Here is an 18,443-nt window from a genome sequence, read left to right on the forward strand (position 1 = left end):
GAGGTTAAGGATAATTTTATGTTTTTCTCCTGAGCAACTGAAATGATGTTATTGCTAGTGACTGAGATGGGGAAGTCCATGGAAAGAGGATGGCAGGTGGTGGTTGGAGTGAGTGAGGATCATAAGTTTGGTTTTAGAATGTTGAGTTTGTGATGCTTTTTAAAACATCTAAGTGGAGATAGCAAATAGGCACTTCAGTAAATGAGTTTAGAGGTCAGGGGAGAGATCCAAATATAAATTTGGAAGTTGTTGGCAGTATTTGATGAACAAGGCTAGATGAAGACACAAAAATGTGATTAGAAAAAAGTGAATGGAGAGTGCCAGGTGCTCCTACACGAAGAGGTCAGGAAGAAGGGGGTCAAGAAGAAGCAAAGGAGACTGGGCAGGATTGCCAAGAGGTAGGAGGAAAAGTCAGAGATAGTAATACTTCCTAGCAACCTAGTAGAACATTTCAAGGAAGAGGAAGTGAACAGTTATATCAGATGGTGCTGATAGGTCAGTAAGATGAGGACAGGGAAATGTCCATTAAATTTAGCAACATGAAAATCACTGGTTAACTGAAGAGTAGTTTTGGTGAAGTGGTGGGTCTGAAAGCCTGACTGGTTCAAGTGAAAGTAAGAGGAGACAAGATTTTCTTATAAATGGAAGCAAAGAAACAGGGAGATAGCTGCGGAGAAAGTGGACCCATCTTGACCTGGTTCGATCCTACACATTTATTCAATAAAATATTGCTGAGGGCCTACTATGTGATACATATCTATATGCATATCTATATATATCTATATGTATATATATCTATATGTATATCTATATCTACATATATATCTATAGATATATATCTATAGATATAGATATACATATACATATAGATATATATATACATATACATATAGATATACATATACATATAGATATATATATAGCTCACACACATGCATACATATATATGTACATACATACTACATACATACATATAATCATACAATCCCTACCCCTTCTTCTAAGGGGGATATATTTGTGCTCAGCTAAAAGCCATATTGTAACTACCCTCAGGTCACCTGGTGGTGCTGCAGGGAATTGGCCATCTGAAATTTGCTATCTTTGGACTCCATGACCCTCTAAATTCATTCTGTCCCAAAATAAGGTGGTAGCTAGAGTGCCTTGAATTTTTAAAATAGCTTTAAAACGTGTGTCCTACATGTAATTTGCTCCATTGATAATTGGTTTAGGCTTGAAGTGCTTTTTTAAAATATTCAATTATTTTGCATGACTTGAGCTCTAATACTTAATGATTTTTTAAAATGTGACTTTAAAAGAGCCTTTTGTGGAAAACAGAACAATAAGCAAATGAAAGGTATCTCTTTTTTTTTAACTTTAAATTTATCTATCTATCTATCTATCTATCTATCTATCTATCTATCTATCTATCTATTTAATGGTGATATTGGTTAACAAAATCCAATAAGAAAAGGTCTCTTCTTACTCAGTCTCCCTAATTCTGAATGTCCTTATGACATTCATCTGTATTAGCTGGTACGCTAAATGCTAAGTGTTTATTTTCCATTTTTATGAATGTGTCCTATTTTCTAGGCTGGTGATTACCAGAACTAACCCCCTGAACAGGTTAAAATATTTTACTATGTAGTTTTTAGAATAAAATGATTTGACTAATGAGGGTTATAAATTCTTTCCTTTGGATATAAATGAAAACCCAGATATTATATACTTGATACATAGACATCTTCATTAAGTGACCCCAATGTGCCCTTCACTTATTGTTACAAGTAATCTCACTTCTCATGTACTACATCTTTTGCTCTCTCTTCTCTAAGCTGTCTGATTGAAATGGTTTTCTTTATCCATATACTTATATTTTTGTTTGATGATTTTACTCTCTAAGTAATTGGGGTTGTTATAGACAAAAGTATTCTTTTGGTCATTGAGATATAATTTACATACCATAAAATCCACCCTTTAAAAGTGTACAGTTCAGTAGTTTTTAGTATACTCACATGTTGTGCAGCCATCATCACCACCATCTAATTCCAGAACATTTCCATCATCTCAAAGAATTACTACAACTTAATCTCATGTCTACATAGCTCAGCACTCTTCCCCCATCATAGAATACTCTAAATCAATCCAAAGTCAGGTTTCCCAGAAAATATGTCAGGATAAAAGTTAAACATGTCTGTGAAAGCACGTGAGACCCATAAGCAATGATTAGTTGATGACTTGTAGAGAGCTGAATGTGATGGTTGTGGATAGACCTAGGAATCAATATATACACTTAGAACAAACGGCTTGAATGTAAAGGTCTCACATCCCAGAAAATGGAATAATATAGTCACCTTTCTTTCTATTAGAAATTTGCAAATAGGTAGCTCTTTCATGGAAAGTATAGATAAAACTTAAGCCAATGAATATACACCCTCCTCCATACCACCCACCAGCCAAAACTTCTGTCTCAGCAGTTGAAGAAAATTTCTGTACCCTCCCTCTAAAGATACTTTAATTGCTTGAAAACTGTGATTTGTTGGTTTTAAGTTGAAAAAATTTAAAATTTGTTTTAAATCACAAACAATATGCCAGTGTCACAAAAAAGCATGGAGAAAAAAAAAAGGACCACATTAATTTGACTTTTTTAGAGACTTTTCCTCTTCAAATGAGACCCATTTATTAAATTCCTTAAATAGCATTTCCAAAGTCTCAATGACATGTAATCTTTAATATAATGCATAGGATTCTCATCATATCTTGAAGCATGAGGGAAGGTTTTTGATGTTTTAAACATTTAAAAAATATAGATGTACATATTTTATTCTCTAATTTCATTTGTAGTATGAAACAAATATAAAGTAACCCTAATGATGCAAATAAAAGGATTAGTAACTCAAATTTAGGAACCTGCTTTACAATCAATTGAGTAAGACAGATTAACAAAAGAAACAATCTGTTCAAGTTAATAATTAAATATTAATTTCTTATTAGAAAATGGTTTTAAGTTCTGATCATTACATTGAAGATTCAGTGACACCGATTGCTAACCTCTTAGCCAATAACAATGAATAATTGCTACTACATGAATCTCTGCATAGGCTTTTAAAAAGAATAAATTAAAGCCCTATTATCCAAACAAACTACCTCCCAATCTATTTTGTTTTTTTTCACCTTGTTTATAGTTTAGACAATTTGAAGAGATTTAAACGTGTTGCGAGGCAGCTAGCTCCTGAAGCATAACGTATTTCCTTTAACATCCCAGCCCATTCTTTTTTATCATCTTCATACCTGATGGAGAAAAAAAAGTAATCAATTAACAATTTTAAAGTAATTTTTATATGTGTTAAATATACAAGTTTGGATCTTTGAGAAACCCTACTGGCTCTTAGCCAGAGAAGGATACACCTGACCAGTGTAGAATAATGCTTGCAGCCTCTGAATGAACTATGCCTGAACTACTGCCATGGTATCTAATATGGATGTTTAGGCAGTTAAGCGTTACCTGGGAATCAAAGACTGTCCAGAGACAAGTAAGAGACAGGCAATTAATTATTCACCTTTGGATTGATAAATATGACTGGCCTTAAGAGTCAAGGCCAGCAGACTCCACCTTAAGAGTAAGAACTGGGACAAGCATTGACTGTTAGTTGCCTGGATTATGATTTCAGTTGTTCCCATACTCTAGTGCCCAACATGACATCTGACACTAGCATTCACTACATCAGAATCCATTTTCCTTTCCCTTTATTGTACTGTGTGAGTACTACTCCTAGACTTTGCACTCAACATTAGGTAATAACTAGTCATCCTCTGAATGTTCAGGGTTATAATGATACGGACAACTTGAATTCCTTTGAAATGTGTATGCCTCTCCTCTGATGCCTGGAATGCTCTTTTTGCATGAGAAACTCCTAAATGCTGTCTTCTCTCTGAAGCTTTTGCTATTTTCTTCAAGCAGAATTTATTGCTTTCTCTTCATTTCCCATATTGTCCTTTATATAGTATCTATTATAGCAATTCTATTTTATTTTTTTCCCCCTATATTTATGTCCTCGACAAGCTCAAAGGTGTTTGAGGACAAATAATATGTCTTATTCACCTTAGTATCTTCCCTCCTCCAGAAGCTATCAATACTTGGCATATAGGAAATACCCCAAATCATTCTGTGATGAATAAGTGAGCTTTAAAATAATTTTAAAATTAGCTAATACCTATGTAAGATATATACTATCTGACTTAATACTATGTACTAAGTGATTCTTATGTAGGGAAAAGTAGGCAGAAAAATATTTTAGTACTAAGAAAGGGGAGCACCTTACATATAAAATTAGGGGCAGCAAATTAAAAGATAAAGGATGATTTTAAGTGATCTAATTAAAAAATTACCACATTTAAGCAATGGGAAATTGAGGTTAAATGAGGCTTAAAAGTGTTTGCATCCTAGCAGTTATATTTCTTACTTTCAGCTTGGCCAATCCTAAATAATGCAGTGACTTCAAGAAAAAATGGAAGAATGGAATTTTTTTTAACACATGACTGTAAGAGATTCCATAGATTTAAAATGTGGTATACTGACAGTTTTCATCTCTTTTCTTTCTCTACTTCTGTGAATAGAGAGTCACTAAGGAGTTGAGGGCACATGGCTTTCATCCAAGTCACACAGATTGCTGGGCCCTACCCTCAGACTTCCAGTAGGTCTGAGGTGAGACCTGAGAATTTGTATACTTGATGAGTACCCAGATTCTGCTGATACTGCTTTGGGAACCATTATAGATCATCGGTTCTCAAGTTTCACTGCACATTGGAACCATCTGGAGACATTAAAAATATGTCTGGGTTCCGCCTCTGAAGACTTAATTTGTATGGAGAGTATGGCCTGGGCATGAGGATTTTTTTTAAGTTCCCCAAGTAATTCTAATACACAGCAAGGTGTGAGAATCACTGTTCTAGATTTTATTATACAAATGGAAAACATCGGTACCTAAATTTAAAAATTTACAGCTAAGCACATAGTGGTGAATGTTCCTCTTGCTTTTCTCTAGTGGTTCCCAAACTTGTCGGCACATTGAATCATCCAGGGGTCTTTTGAAAGTTCCAAAGCCCAGACTGTACTGATGGTCAATTAAATCATAATCGGTAGAGGTGGTATAGAGCATCATCAGTACTTTCTGAAGCTCCCTAGGTGATTACAATAAGCAAGCAAGTTTGGGAACCACTGCCCTAATTGTAAAATAAACCATAATCAGAGAAGACCCCTTTTTCAGGCTCTCCTCAGCAAGGTAAGGGCTACTTTTAGCAGGAGATGCTGTACTTTCCTTTGCTGCCTACAACTTCCTTCTGCTGAAGCAACTTAGCATTTGACCACTATTAGGAACCATTAGGCTCATTGGGGTTTAGCTCCTTCCTTAACATCAGTATTTATCAACCCTGGATGCCTGCTAAGAATCACTAGGAAGATTTTAGGAAATAGTGATGCCCAGGCCCTACCTCCAGAAATTTGGATTTAATTGTTCTGAATTAAGGTCCAGGCATTGGTATATTTTAAAAGCATGCCAGGCAATTTTAATGGACAGCCAGGGTTGAGAATCACTTCTTCTTGACTCTTGGTTCCTGTTCCCCTTTTCCAAAAACTCTAATCTTCTCAACCAATCCATTTCATCCTTTTTTTTCTACTGCTTCCAGCCTATTTCATCTCACCCGCTTGCTTAGTCTCTTTCCTTCCTGGAAATCTGCTTCTTTCTCTTCCTCCTTCCTTTTTTTGAGGGTGGGGGGAGGAGTAATAGTTAATTTCCTTTTACAGCCATTTTTTTTTCTTGCCCTCTGCATAGCTAGCTACTATTACAACAACATAAGGAATGATGTCAGATGCATAAAATAATTGGTTAAGCTACTGGCCTTTTAGACTTCCAGTTCACCAGCTGAGAACAAGACATGTGCTAGTCTAGGTATGGAACAGATAATATCCATTTTCCATTTCAGGCTTAGTGCTATGACTTTACTAATCACTCTTCCAAGCTGTACCTGTAAACTTAATATGCAAGCAAATCACCTGGGAATCTTGTTAAAATGCAGATTATGATTAAGTCTGGGGTAGGGCCTGGGATTCTGCATTTCTAAGAAGTTCTCAAGAGGTCAATTCTTCAGGTTCACAGACCATACTTTGATTGCCAAAGCACTGAACAACCTTGTGACAGGTCAGGTAAGGGCATCCAGCCTTGGGAGTAGGGGCTGGCTTTTAAGCTGAGAGGAGAAACATGAGTTTGGCATTTTCTGGATGAGTATACAGCATGAACTCACTTATCATCGCAGGCAACTGAGATCTATTTCTTGTAAACTTAGATTAGCAAGCACAGTGTCTGTGTTGAAGGCAGCAGGCACAATTCAGTAGACACGTGGTTTCCCACTGGTGACCAGACATCTACACACTATACACCCTACCCCTCACTATGTGACTTTTTATGACACAATTTACAATTATCTGGGAAGTAAAATGGATTACTACTTTTTTCTTTTTTCTTTTCAAAAAAGCTTTTGTAACTGAATCCTCAAAAATTAGAAAACCAGTTAAATTAGATATAAAATGGAATTAATGAATTCATGGAACACTCAAGAGGTTAAATATTTCTTCAGAACTCTGTTTTCTTAAGAAATAAAGTACTCTGGTAGATAGGTAAGTGGTTTGGAAGTTTTGTTCTAATGGATGCCTAAAGCATTACACTTTTAGAGCTGGAGTGGAACTCGAAAGATCAACAGTCCAATTCTCCTCATTTTACTGATTAAGAAACGGGTCCAGATAAGTTTTTTCCCAAGCTCACAGCTAATTAGAAGCAGTACTTGATCAAGTAAGTGGCATGTGCAAAAGTTAAGATTCAAAGAGTATTTCAGTCTACCACCAAGTAGCAGTTTACATGTTGGGAAAGTCCAGCTTACTATTTACTTCAAAGTGTTTATTTTATCAATTTTGAATTAACTTATTTTATCTTTGGTTCAGGAAATTGGAGTGAAGAAAACTTACTTCCATATATCATTGACTTCAGTGGGTGCAAACTCTTTAGACTCCAGTTGAATCATGGCAAAACCACCAATGGCATATAGGGACCCAGCTAGACTGACCAAACTGATGGAACTTCTTTCTTGGGGAAATTCAGTCATTACTTCCCATCTAGGAATAATTGAAAATACAGTCACTGTAGACTTAAAGAAATGCCAAATGTATTTACTGAACAATTATAGGAAATTATAATAAATTCGAGTGGCATGAGTACCCAAAATTAGATTGTTTGCTACTGGATAATATGTAAATATTATTCCTTTATTTGAAAGATGTAACCAGATGATATATAAAGCTCTCAATATGTCAATCCTAAAATACTTCTCTTTCATCAGTTAGCACCTTCAGCAGTGGTTATCAAACCACGTGCCATCAACAGTGGAGGTTTTGAGGCAATTCTAGGACTCCTAGGTCCTACTGTGTTGGATTTCATTTGAATGCTAATATAGATTTTTAAAAACACTGATCTCCATCATTTCTCAAGAAATCCTCAAATCTTTCTCAATAAAGGAAGTGATAGTTTAGAAAGTAGGGTCGGGAACATTTCTTTTGAATTATTTATACTTAACCGTTTTTTAAATAAAGGATTTAAGGGAAGTTTTTAACATTAACAGCCATCCGAAATAGGACAACTAAAGATAATATCAATCAAATTAAAAGTATCAAGAGTATAGAGTGAGTCATTTTGGTAGCTCTGAAGTCTATTAAAAGTAGACCTCATAGTTTTTTTTAAAAACATATCTCTTTTTCTAATTATAGAAATATGCATATTATAGAAAATTTGAAAAATGCAGAAAAGTATAGAGGAAAACAAATATTCCCTATGATCATATCCCCCAGACATGATCATAAACAATATTTTGGTATAATTTTGTCATTTTAAAACATTTAAATATAGACATCTATACATACATAAGAACAAAACTAAGAACATATTTATAATTTTGTGGTTTGCTTCTTTGACTTCTTTATATCTTGAGTTTACCCATATTATATATTCTTCAAAAACATGATTTTTAATGATCATTTAAGTCCTATACCATAGAAGTTCCTTGTGATTTTCAGATACTAAAGTCTATTTTGTCATCAGGCATAAATGGCTTATTAAAAAAGTAATAATATTGCTCTAATTTTTTCTTCCTTGCTAAACTAGAAATATAAAAACTACATACTCATCCAGATGTGTTAGCTCAAAAATTTGAAAGACTAATCTTATATAAATATTTGTCAAATATCTTTTCACATTAACTTTAAACCAATAAAATCTCAAAATGAAAATTTTAAGAATATTATAAAGACCATAAAAGAAACTTCTGAAGCATTCATGTTCATGCTTTACAAATATCACAAAGTAAGGTGGAACTCTCTTCATCCATAAAGAAACTACATATTTCAAATTAAATAACTATAGAGACATGTATATCCACCTACATGTAGATGATTATTCTTAATTGTTACCTTTGTGCAACTAAGTTCACAAAGTTAATAGCAAATACAAATTAAGCACTCCAGCATTAACTTGTGGGTACTGTATTCCAAATTACAAATATACATAATGCAGGAAAACATTAGGTATTTTTATACCTAGTAACAGCAAAAGAAACCCAGATGAAGATACTTCCTCTTTAATCCTTACTTTCCTGCCTTCCTCTCCTCATTTCCTAAGTAGAAAGCTTAACTTTTATCTAAAGTTAAAATTTAAAATGTATAGTGATTCATATGGTATAATAGTAAGATACAGTAACTCACTTATTGGTTGTGAGGTCAAAAGCTTCAACTGAAGCTGAAAGACCATCCTCAGTGACGCCGCCTGCAATTACAATTTTGCCTTTATGGATTGCCACTCCAAACATCGAACGAGGGGTTTTCATCGGAGCCATGTCTTTCCAGTCTCCTTTTTTGGGATTGAAGATAAACACCCTGTTTGTGCACTTTCTGTAGACATCAAACACAATAAAATGGTCCTTTTATAAACTTTCTTTTTTGAAAGAAGCAGCTTCACTACTTAGCTTTGCTTCTAATATGAAATATGTAGTATAGCAGAGGATCAGAAAAACTCTAAAGTATTTTTAATCTGAACATAGGCCACCATGTAAGAACCAAAACTATTTATAATTTAATTATACTACTGGAATGTAGGGTATCTTTACTTTTGGCAATTGCCTAGAAGCCCAAGCAAAGTAGATTTTGATCCTATCTGTTAGTAATTCAATGGAAGACATGAATAGAGTTTAAAAAGAGAAAATCACAAACCCTTTATTGTGCCTCAGTAACAAGTTTATTTAATTCATTATCTGAACATCTTAGGAAAGAATCAGTTAACTTAAAAAATAATTAGGTGAGACTGTACCTATTTTACATTTAACTATGTTATATGATGGCTCATTTCATTTTAGTCTATCACTAATATATCAGCATATTTTAAGAACTGTGATTGTAGATTAGACAACTGATCCTTTGAGCTGAGTAATGAGAACAGTTTTATATGTAAAATGCTACAGGAAAACTTGGAATCATTTGAATTATTATTCTTAGTATGTTCCTTAAAGTTATCCATAATTTACTGATAAGAGTTCAGAATTCCAAATAATTAACTGGATATATTTGGTAAAGCCAAAATGCAAGGAAATAAAATCCCAAATTGTGAGGACATTTTTTTTTTCTTTAGTCTAGTGAAAGACCAGATATCTGGAGCAGAATATATTTGACTATGAGTATTACTTTAAAACTTCTTGATAAGAGCATGATACAGAGTCATGTTCTTCAAATTCATTGGTGATAACTAGTGCAATTCAGTGCTTGCTTTTAGATAATGACTCATTTCAAAGTTGACTTTGGCATTTGTCAAGCAATGTTGTCTTGGTTAATCATATTCTCAAGATTAATATATTACTGACAAGACCTGTATGCTTTTTACTGATATATCAATATCAATTTCCTACTCACTAATACTACTTCAAGGAAACAATTTAAATAATTTGGCAAGGTCACTATGTTTCCAAATGCAGAAGTTGCTTAATAGAATTTTCCATTCTATTCACTAAGGAAAAATGACTAAAATAAAATTTTTTTGAGCTACAGAACTTTTATTTCATATGTTAGTGGTTTTGACATTTAATCTTAAACAGAAAATTTGGTCATCTAAACTAAAACTTTGCACTGAGTGGGTTTTTGTAACATGGCCTTGCTTAAAATACTCATTTGACAGAATTTAATAGCTGGTGTTAAGGAGGATATCAAAATTTCAGAATGTTAACTTCGAATATAAAAAGATTGTACAAAAACTCACTGTTTTTAAAATCACATTTTCTGTGCTACATTTGTTATTTTAATTGATTAATAGCCAATAATTACTGATCTAGTACAGAGTTCTAGCACATTTCCCTATTTTACCCTCCTTGTTTTTCTCTTATAGTTCTATACTCTGGTTCCCTTTCCAGAATTGGACATCTCTATAATTGAGCAAATAATGAGTTTTCAGGAGCAGGAAATTAGTTCTATTTAAACTGAAAATTTTCATTTTATCAGACAGGATACTGTCTTAATGACTGACTTCTGGAGTACTCTGAACTTACTTCTCCCTTTGAGTTTTAAGATCTCCTTCCTAATTACCTATCCCTTGAAAAGGACCTAGAAATCAAGTAAAGTTTATATGTGAAACTTTGTTTTTCTCACAAGAGACTGGGAACGAGTGGGTATACCAGGGCATATCTGTTTTATTTGATCAATGCCTGTTTGTGGCAGTTGTTAAATATTTTGAATACCACTTCTTTATAGGAGTAAATAAGTAAAACATTGCTGAGGAAATAGTTGCCCTATTTTCAGTTTAAAACTCACCTATCTAAATTCTCTCTTATAAATATAAAGTACAAATCCATGATATTTTTATGCAATATTATTGGTAGTAATATTTAAAATATTACATTAAAGAGACACTTAATTTTTATTTACTATGGCTAAATGAATAAAAAGTACATTGGTTTTAGTGTAGTAAAATATAATTATAAATTAGCAAAACAAAATACTTGATTTGCTCCTAAGTACTATTTTTCTATTTTAAGAATACTTATGTTGGAGGTATTATGATTGTTCCTAGCTATTTTCTGGCCATTTACAAATTTACTTTAGCAACTTTTAAATTGTATATAGTTTTCCATCAGAAACCATTTATAATATACTCCAATAACTTTTCGAATTTTTATTTTAAAATTTTATTTCCAAAGAATTATGGGTAAGAACTAAATCCCATTTCAATATGTAGATTCAAATGAAGAGGAAGGAACCCTTATTAATTAAAAAATCATTTGGATATAAACCACAGGGAGATTTCAGGTACTTACTTGTCATCTGTCTTTCCTCCTAGACAATATATCATCCCCTTATGTGAAATTACATTATGGCCATAGACTTTGATAGGAAGTTTTTTAATTTCATTCCATTTTGCAGCCCTAAAATCAGAAGGTGATAAAATTTATATGCTTTCAGTAAATATCAGGTTCTAAAAATATGAATACGTTATAGGCACTCATATACTTGAATACATAGGAAATGGGAATGTCAGGCCAACTTACACAGGATCATAGCATAATACTGAGTCCAGCGAAGCCTCTGTTTGAAGGTCTTTGCCTGCAACTACATAGATTTTGTCATCTACCTCTCCCAGACCAAAGAGACACCTCGCGGAAGGCAGAGGTGGAAGTCCAACCCACTCAGATGCTACATTATCAAGCTGAAAGAAAAAATACATGAGGAATTGTGGAGCTTATTAGAAAAATTTACAGATGTACCAGAAAATACACTATACTTTGAGTGTTTAGAATTCATTGAGATCGTCAAAGATCTTGCAAATAAAACCATAATCCAAAAGTATATTTTACCTCTGAATTATCTAGAAAAGTGAGAAAATCTACTTGACTTACCTAAAAACTGAATACCAAAATGTGCAGGACTTCAAGAAAGAAAGAGAAAATAAAATAGAGTCACCAGAAGTTAGTTAGAACTATGAAGTTCCTTGTGAAATTTTCTTCCTATGTTGCTTTGTCCATGTTTGAACAAAGAATTGTAATAGTTATAGGATACTGGGGAACACTGTCACTGCAGGGAGGGTCACAGCATGTGAGTGATCCCTGCATGCTATATTTAACATGCTCTTCAAGCCAGCATCCGGGACAGCTGGACCTGTCGCTCAGTTCACAGACAACTAGAACAGTAGGGCAATATCTTTTTTCTTCAAAAAATTTGAGGTTCTCTTTATTAATTTCTGATACAGGCAGGTGTTATAACCTATAACCTCCTAGCCTTTTGTTGAGAGTCATTTGAAATACCCTTCTCTCTCTTTTTTGATTCATATTAGAAACTACTTTTTTTTTTTTTTTTTTTTTGCCACTTCTGCAAGTCTAAGACAGTCCTCTAAGTGCCTGTGCCATGGGTTAGGTGATTCCTGTGTGGCTGGCATCAAATTCAGCTTTCTATTACTATTACAACTCACTATTGGTAATTTTAAGATTTTCTACTATGCATTTTAGGACACCAAGGCACAAGAAAACTGCTTTCTTGAGGTAGTGCAGTCATAGACATATTGATCTCTCTAACGCTGCTTCTATGTAGCAGAAGAAAAAGGAATAAAACCCAGAATAATTGGATACCAAGATTAGATGCAGATATTGACATAAAAGCTGTAGTATAAGGGAGGGGTGCCTGTGGAAGCCTACCTATATCTGGTCTAGTAACCTTGGTTAAAGCAAAATACTAATTAGGACTGGATGAGGTGAGTGGTTTAATCCTCACATGTGCATTGTTAGCTTTGTGTTCACTAATTTAAAAATTTAGATTGTTGACCACTAATGTTTTCATTTTTTCAAAAAAAAAATCCTTTGATAAGAAAGTGGTGTATAGTACAGTAGAAATAATGATGAACATTTATAGAGTTTTTGACTCCATATGGAGTAAATGCTTTACATAGGTAATCTCACATAGTCTTCCAGAATAGGCACTTTTATTATCTGTTTTACAGATGAAGAAACTGAGGCACAGAAAGGTTAAATAATTTACCACGCTCACAGAGCTTTTAAGGATATTCAAATGCAAGCTACATAAATCCACAGTTTGCTTTTTAAAATGAGAACAGCCACCAGAATCTCATGCTGGGGGCGGTTTACTGCCCACACTCTGTGGTACTGTCTACACTCTCACTCTACCCCTGATAGGGCACTTCCTACAAGCAGATGAAACAGTAGACTGCCTGCCAGGCTCTTTAATAGGTGAGCTGTCAAGCTATTTAACCTCTCTGGCTCTAGTTTCCTCATCTTTAAAATTAGGGTTTGGACCTAGATTATTTTAAGGTGTGGTGCTGTTCAAAGAGTTGATGAATTTATTAACTCTATGGGAAAAAAACCCCTCTAACCTATGTAAAAAATTCTCATACTCTATTTACAATATACAATCAAATGTCATATTACTTCTAACTTAATATATTTTAAACAGATGTGACCAAGCAGAAAAATGTAAAACCTAAAATTCTCGTACATATATTTTGAGTCATAAACCTCTTTAATGGTAAGTTGTTTTTATTCTGGCATCTTATTCCACTTTGTGTCATGGGTAATGACAGGGAGTTGCGCTTTGTATAACTTTTTGTAGTTATAAAGAACATTGATCAGGTTTCTTGAACCAGAAATGAGAGGCTGTATCAATAAAAGTAAGGGTAGTTAACAGGATGGAAGAGAATAGAGATAAGGCTATAAGTATTCCCTGAATCTATGAGTTCTAGTTATCTCTGTTTTGATGTCATTTTTACTTCCTAGATATAATTATTGCCTTTTAAATTGAATTTGTCCTTTCTGAAATGTATCTGAATTTAAAATTAGGGCTTAGGAAATTTTCTGGCCTGCGTTCAGTACTTATGATTACAACTTCTATTTTATTTTTATATTTCATAATTAACATTCTTCAATGGAACTTTGAAAATTAAGAAGCATGATTAACATATATTATTACAATTACAATTTTCAAGATCAGAAAAAGCTAGTTAAATGTAATATTGTGTTGAATGCACAGTATTCACACACTTTGAGAGTACACAGTGGTATGACATTCTACACTTACTTATCTTTGGTCTTTACAACTCAAGTGCCCGTAAACCCCAGGTCATGAATAGGTATGACCTAAACAAACTCTTTGAGATAGCTGTAAGTTACAAAGTACTGGTGTTGGCATTACTGAAGATAAAGGTAAAGCCACTGATTCCTTCACAAACTGATAAAGTACAGTTCATTGATAATATGAAACAATCTGTCTTTAGACAAACTACAGTCAATTAGTTTAGGATGACTTGTTTTCTTGGAAACTTCTTTGGTTTCACAAAACAGATTTAATTGTAATAATGTCTAGGATAATCATATAATGTCACATATAAAAATTATAAGTAAAAATTTCTAAATATTGTTAAATAATTCAAATTAGTGACACTAGTGCAGTTTTTCCCTAGAAGGTAATTCAAAGTATGTAAAAAATATATATAAGTTCTTTTCATTTTCTACAAAATTATATTATAGACAGTAATCACAAATAAGAGATGAAATGCTACCACTAAGGACTTCAAATTGGTTCAAGGAAACTTGGAAAAAAGTAGAAAATCTGATCAATTATAGCTTTTTTTTTGGACTGGAAAAAGATATTAAGTAGAATAAAATGCAAACATCCTGAATAATTCACGAATCAGCCTTTCTTACCTGGAAAAAGTAAGACTGTAGAGGTTGATCCTTGTTTTCTTCATCCACATATAGTCCTCCCACCACATACACCTGATTTTGTTGGGTTACAATGCTGGAATGATTTCTGGGAATCTGTTCAGCCAAAGCAGTAAGGTAGCATTCGTTTTCTGTGGGATCATAAGCCACTGCAGCTGTGTCATTAACCAAGAGAATGAGGTCTTTGACAAACATTCCATGCCTGGGAATGTCATTCAGGTAACCAGGAAGCAAATCTTCATCCCCAACATCTCCATTCACCTCACCAGCCCCAGCCTTTTCTGTATTTTTACTTGGTTCTGGGAGTTTGCCTGCAAAGGCATCTTTGAGGACTTTGATTTTTTTCTGGAGTTCTGGGTTGCTTTTAATTATATCATCCTTCTCAACATAATCTTTAAAATATTTTTCTGTCATAAGGCGAAAACGGATACAATCAAACACTTCGCTAAGGTTTTTAACCCTGTTTTCTTTGTCTGTTCGCACCCATTTCATCACTGCCTCAAATACTGCTTCTTCCTTTTCTACATTTAGGCTGTCATTTGAAATAACTGAGATCAGTTCCTGTGGAGACAGTTGCATAAAGTCCTCTTCCTTACAAATCTGTGCAAAGCGATCAGACACAAATTCACGGGCAGAGATGGCAAGTCTTGGGCAGTCAAGAAGTAGTCCTAATCTTAGGATGGCTAGACAGTTACCAGGAGCAAGTCTTTTCTGAAGATAAGAAACACAAACAGTGAACACTGAGGGGATCTGAAAGCGGCTGGCCAATGCAAAAATATCTTGAACGTTTCCATCGTTGAGGTCAATAGTGGCAGAATAGAGGTACTTGATGATTAAATCCAGTACAGCAGGATCCACATTATCTAATACTACCTCCTTTTTTTTCATCTCATCAATTTCAGATAAAAAATACTCACGGAAGTAAGGACTACAAGCTGACAAAATCAATCTGTGGCAAGGAAGACTTTTATCACCTGCTTTTAGGGTGCAATCGATGAATTTTTTCTCATCCAGGAGATCTTTTAGACCATCCTGAAGAAGGGTGGATTGGTAAAGCCGCAGTTCCTCTGTGAGTTCCCGCTGGGAATCCATTTTGTGAGTAACCTGGGTAAGGAAGGGGACACTGAGGGCCTTAGTTCCTCGCAGCACACAGGTCTAGCTATAAAAAGGCAGATCAGTGTGCTTTGCCCAGCTTGAAGCCTTTGCAATTTAATCCCGCCAGCTAAATATAGATACCAACTCTAACAACGGGAATTTAGGAGAGCTAGTTTGGAAAGAAGAGTTGTTCTTGCAGCTGTTAAAGATCGAAAGGAACAACTGAAACTTTTTATCACCAAGGAAACAGCTAAGAAACAAGAGATTTAAATGACGTGGAAAGCTTTAAAACATTAAAAGCATTAGAAGATATGCTAATAAAGGCTACCACAAGAAAATGTTTATTAAACTATCAGAAAACTGAATCATAAAAATGAGTCAGTTCACTAAAAATGGTCTAGTGGCAAGCTACTTGGCTATCTGGATTAATGACACAAACGTCAAGAATATGAGGTGAGTTCATTTGAATACTCATAAGCGAGATCCTCTTTCCAGTAACTGTTACAAATTTTTATTTTTGACTTAAAACAGTGAGTTATATAATTTTCTTATAGAAGTAGGAAATTTAAAGATTTCTACTTATGTACTATATAGTTTAAAAAAAGAAAAACTCAAAAATAATACCCCCTCATTAACTGAAATAAATGCAGAGAAACTGCTCATTTTCTAAGACGGTCTAAATATCTTTATTCTTAAGTGGAAAAACTATAATTAATATTGGATACTGGTATTGAATTAAATTATAAAATTATTGAATTTATTCACACTCTGCCTTGCTCTACAAAGTATTTGATGTGGCATACAATAACAATAAAACGAGTAAAGGCAAAAGGTTAAAAGGAATCAAGACCAAAAAAATAGTTTAAAGTCAATGGTAAGGAAATAAACAACCCTCATGCAACAATATGATCACTAAAGATATTCTGTGATTTTAGGTGTCGAAGATGATCTTTCATTAAACAAAAAATTGAAAAATAGAACAGATGTAACCCCATGTAAACAAGGTTATCAACAGAACATAGCAAAATCAGGACAAAGTGTTACATCACCTGTATAATTTGGAAAACAGGTCTTATATACAAAAAAGAAAAAAAATGTATAAATGAATAATTTTAAATTGATTATAATAGAACATATTATGAAATGCAGAAAGCATGATTTGAAAGAAAATTGATCTTTTGTTTATATATAGATAGGATCATATATCTGTACATGAAATACTTTATCACAAAATTATAGTCACATTTTCTGAACTCAGTGGGGCTTTAAAAATACTGTAATTTCAAAGGTTGGTATTCTTAAACATGCTTAAAAGAACATAAGCTCCATGAAGACAGAGATTTTTAAATTTTGGTTTGTTCAGTGCTATTGCTCCAGGGCCTTGTGGGTGCTCCATAAATATTTGTTGAATAAATGAATGCCCTTAGATCAGGGAATTATGTAGTTTTAAACTTCAAGATCTCTATCCATGAATAATGGTTTCTCTCATTTTATATCATGGTGAAGTCAGTGGTACTGTCAGCTGCTAAAACAACAGCTGAAAGAAGAGCTCATTGACTTTTTCCATTTATAGATGCCGCTATGTTTTATCACACTAGAAAAAACTAACAGCTGCTCCCTTGTTTAAACAATAAATGACTCATTTCTCTCTACACGTAATACCTAACATTTGAAAAGATTAATGAGTCAGATGCAAATACCATATGACATTTGAGATTATTCTTTACTAGTTGGCAATTTTATAGTCTCCTTTGCTTGAAAAACTATTTAAATATTCCCAGTAGTATTTTGTGATCTGTATAAATTTTTCCAACTTTTTTTCCCCATAATATAGGTTGGTTGTTGTAACCCCATCTCTTAAAAAGGTAAAAATCCTTTCCTATTTAAATAAACCACTTTATAGCTTTTGTTAATTGGTTTTTATTAAGACTTAGGTTAGCACTTGGTTGTACTATGTGTTTATGGTTGCCTACATATAATTAAACCTTATTGTAAATGTTTTTACACACTCTCTTCCCTCTAGAGAAAGTGGGATCCTTTGGATAATTTCAATGATTTGACAAAGTTTCCTTAGGATGTTTCTTTATACGAAAGAAGTGGCAAAAAACAGTGATTCTAGAGAAGTCACCAAATCTTACCTAACCAAGAAATCAGAAAATAATATCCTATTTTTGAAAACTTCAAAGAAGTTTCAATGAATACAAACAAGGAGAAAGTTAATAAATGAAGTATTTATTTACAAACTATTTAAAACTATTTACTTACAAAATAAATGTATTCTTACCAAAACTGTATTGAAATTATTTACAAAATGGTGCCCAAAACTTTATATAAGGGTCAATATATTCTAGAGTGAGTTATAATTTTTAGTTTTTACAGAAATTATTACCTAAAAATGACAAGTTTAAGGGTCATAATATTAGCCTTGGCTACATTTGGAGCTAATGTGAGAATATATTTAAACATATTTTTATAATTAAAAAAGCTGTATTTTGTTCACTTCATAAGAATAGTCTTATCCTTTTAAATAATACTTTCAAAACATTAAA

General features: G+C 33.4%; 1 protein-coding gene across 1 annotated transcript; it reads right to left on the bottom strand.

The window, feature by feature from the left end:
- Positions 1-1,014: 1,014 nt before the first annotated feature.
- Positions 1,015-16,158, bottom strand: KLHL41 (kelch like family member 41). The gene is made up of 6 exons (XM_016165408.2): positions 14,782-16,158; positions 11,623-11,780; positions 11,392-11,499; positions 8,801-8,986; positions 7,016-7,162; positions 1,015-3,288 (listed from the first exon to the last, which is right to left on the bottom strand). Exons 1-6 carry the CDS (start codon positions 15,889-15,891, stop codon positions 3,177-3,179), a joined length of 1,821 nt encoding a protein of 606 aa, XP_016020894.1. The 5' UTR covers positions 15,892-16,158; the 3' UTR covers positions 1,015-3,176.
- Between the last annotated feature and the right edge of the window lie 2,285 nt (positions 16,159-18,443).

This window comes from Rousettus aegyptiacus, unplaced genomic scaffold, assembly GCF_014176215.1.
Source record: "Rousettus aegyptiacus isolate mRouAeg1 unplaced genomic scaffold, mRouAeg1.p scaffold_m13_p_2, whole genome shotgun sequence".
Classification (NCBI taxonomy): Eukaryota; Metazoa; Chordata; class Mammalia; order Chiroptera; family Pteropodidae; genus Rousettus; species Rousettus aegyptiacus.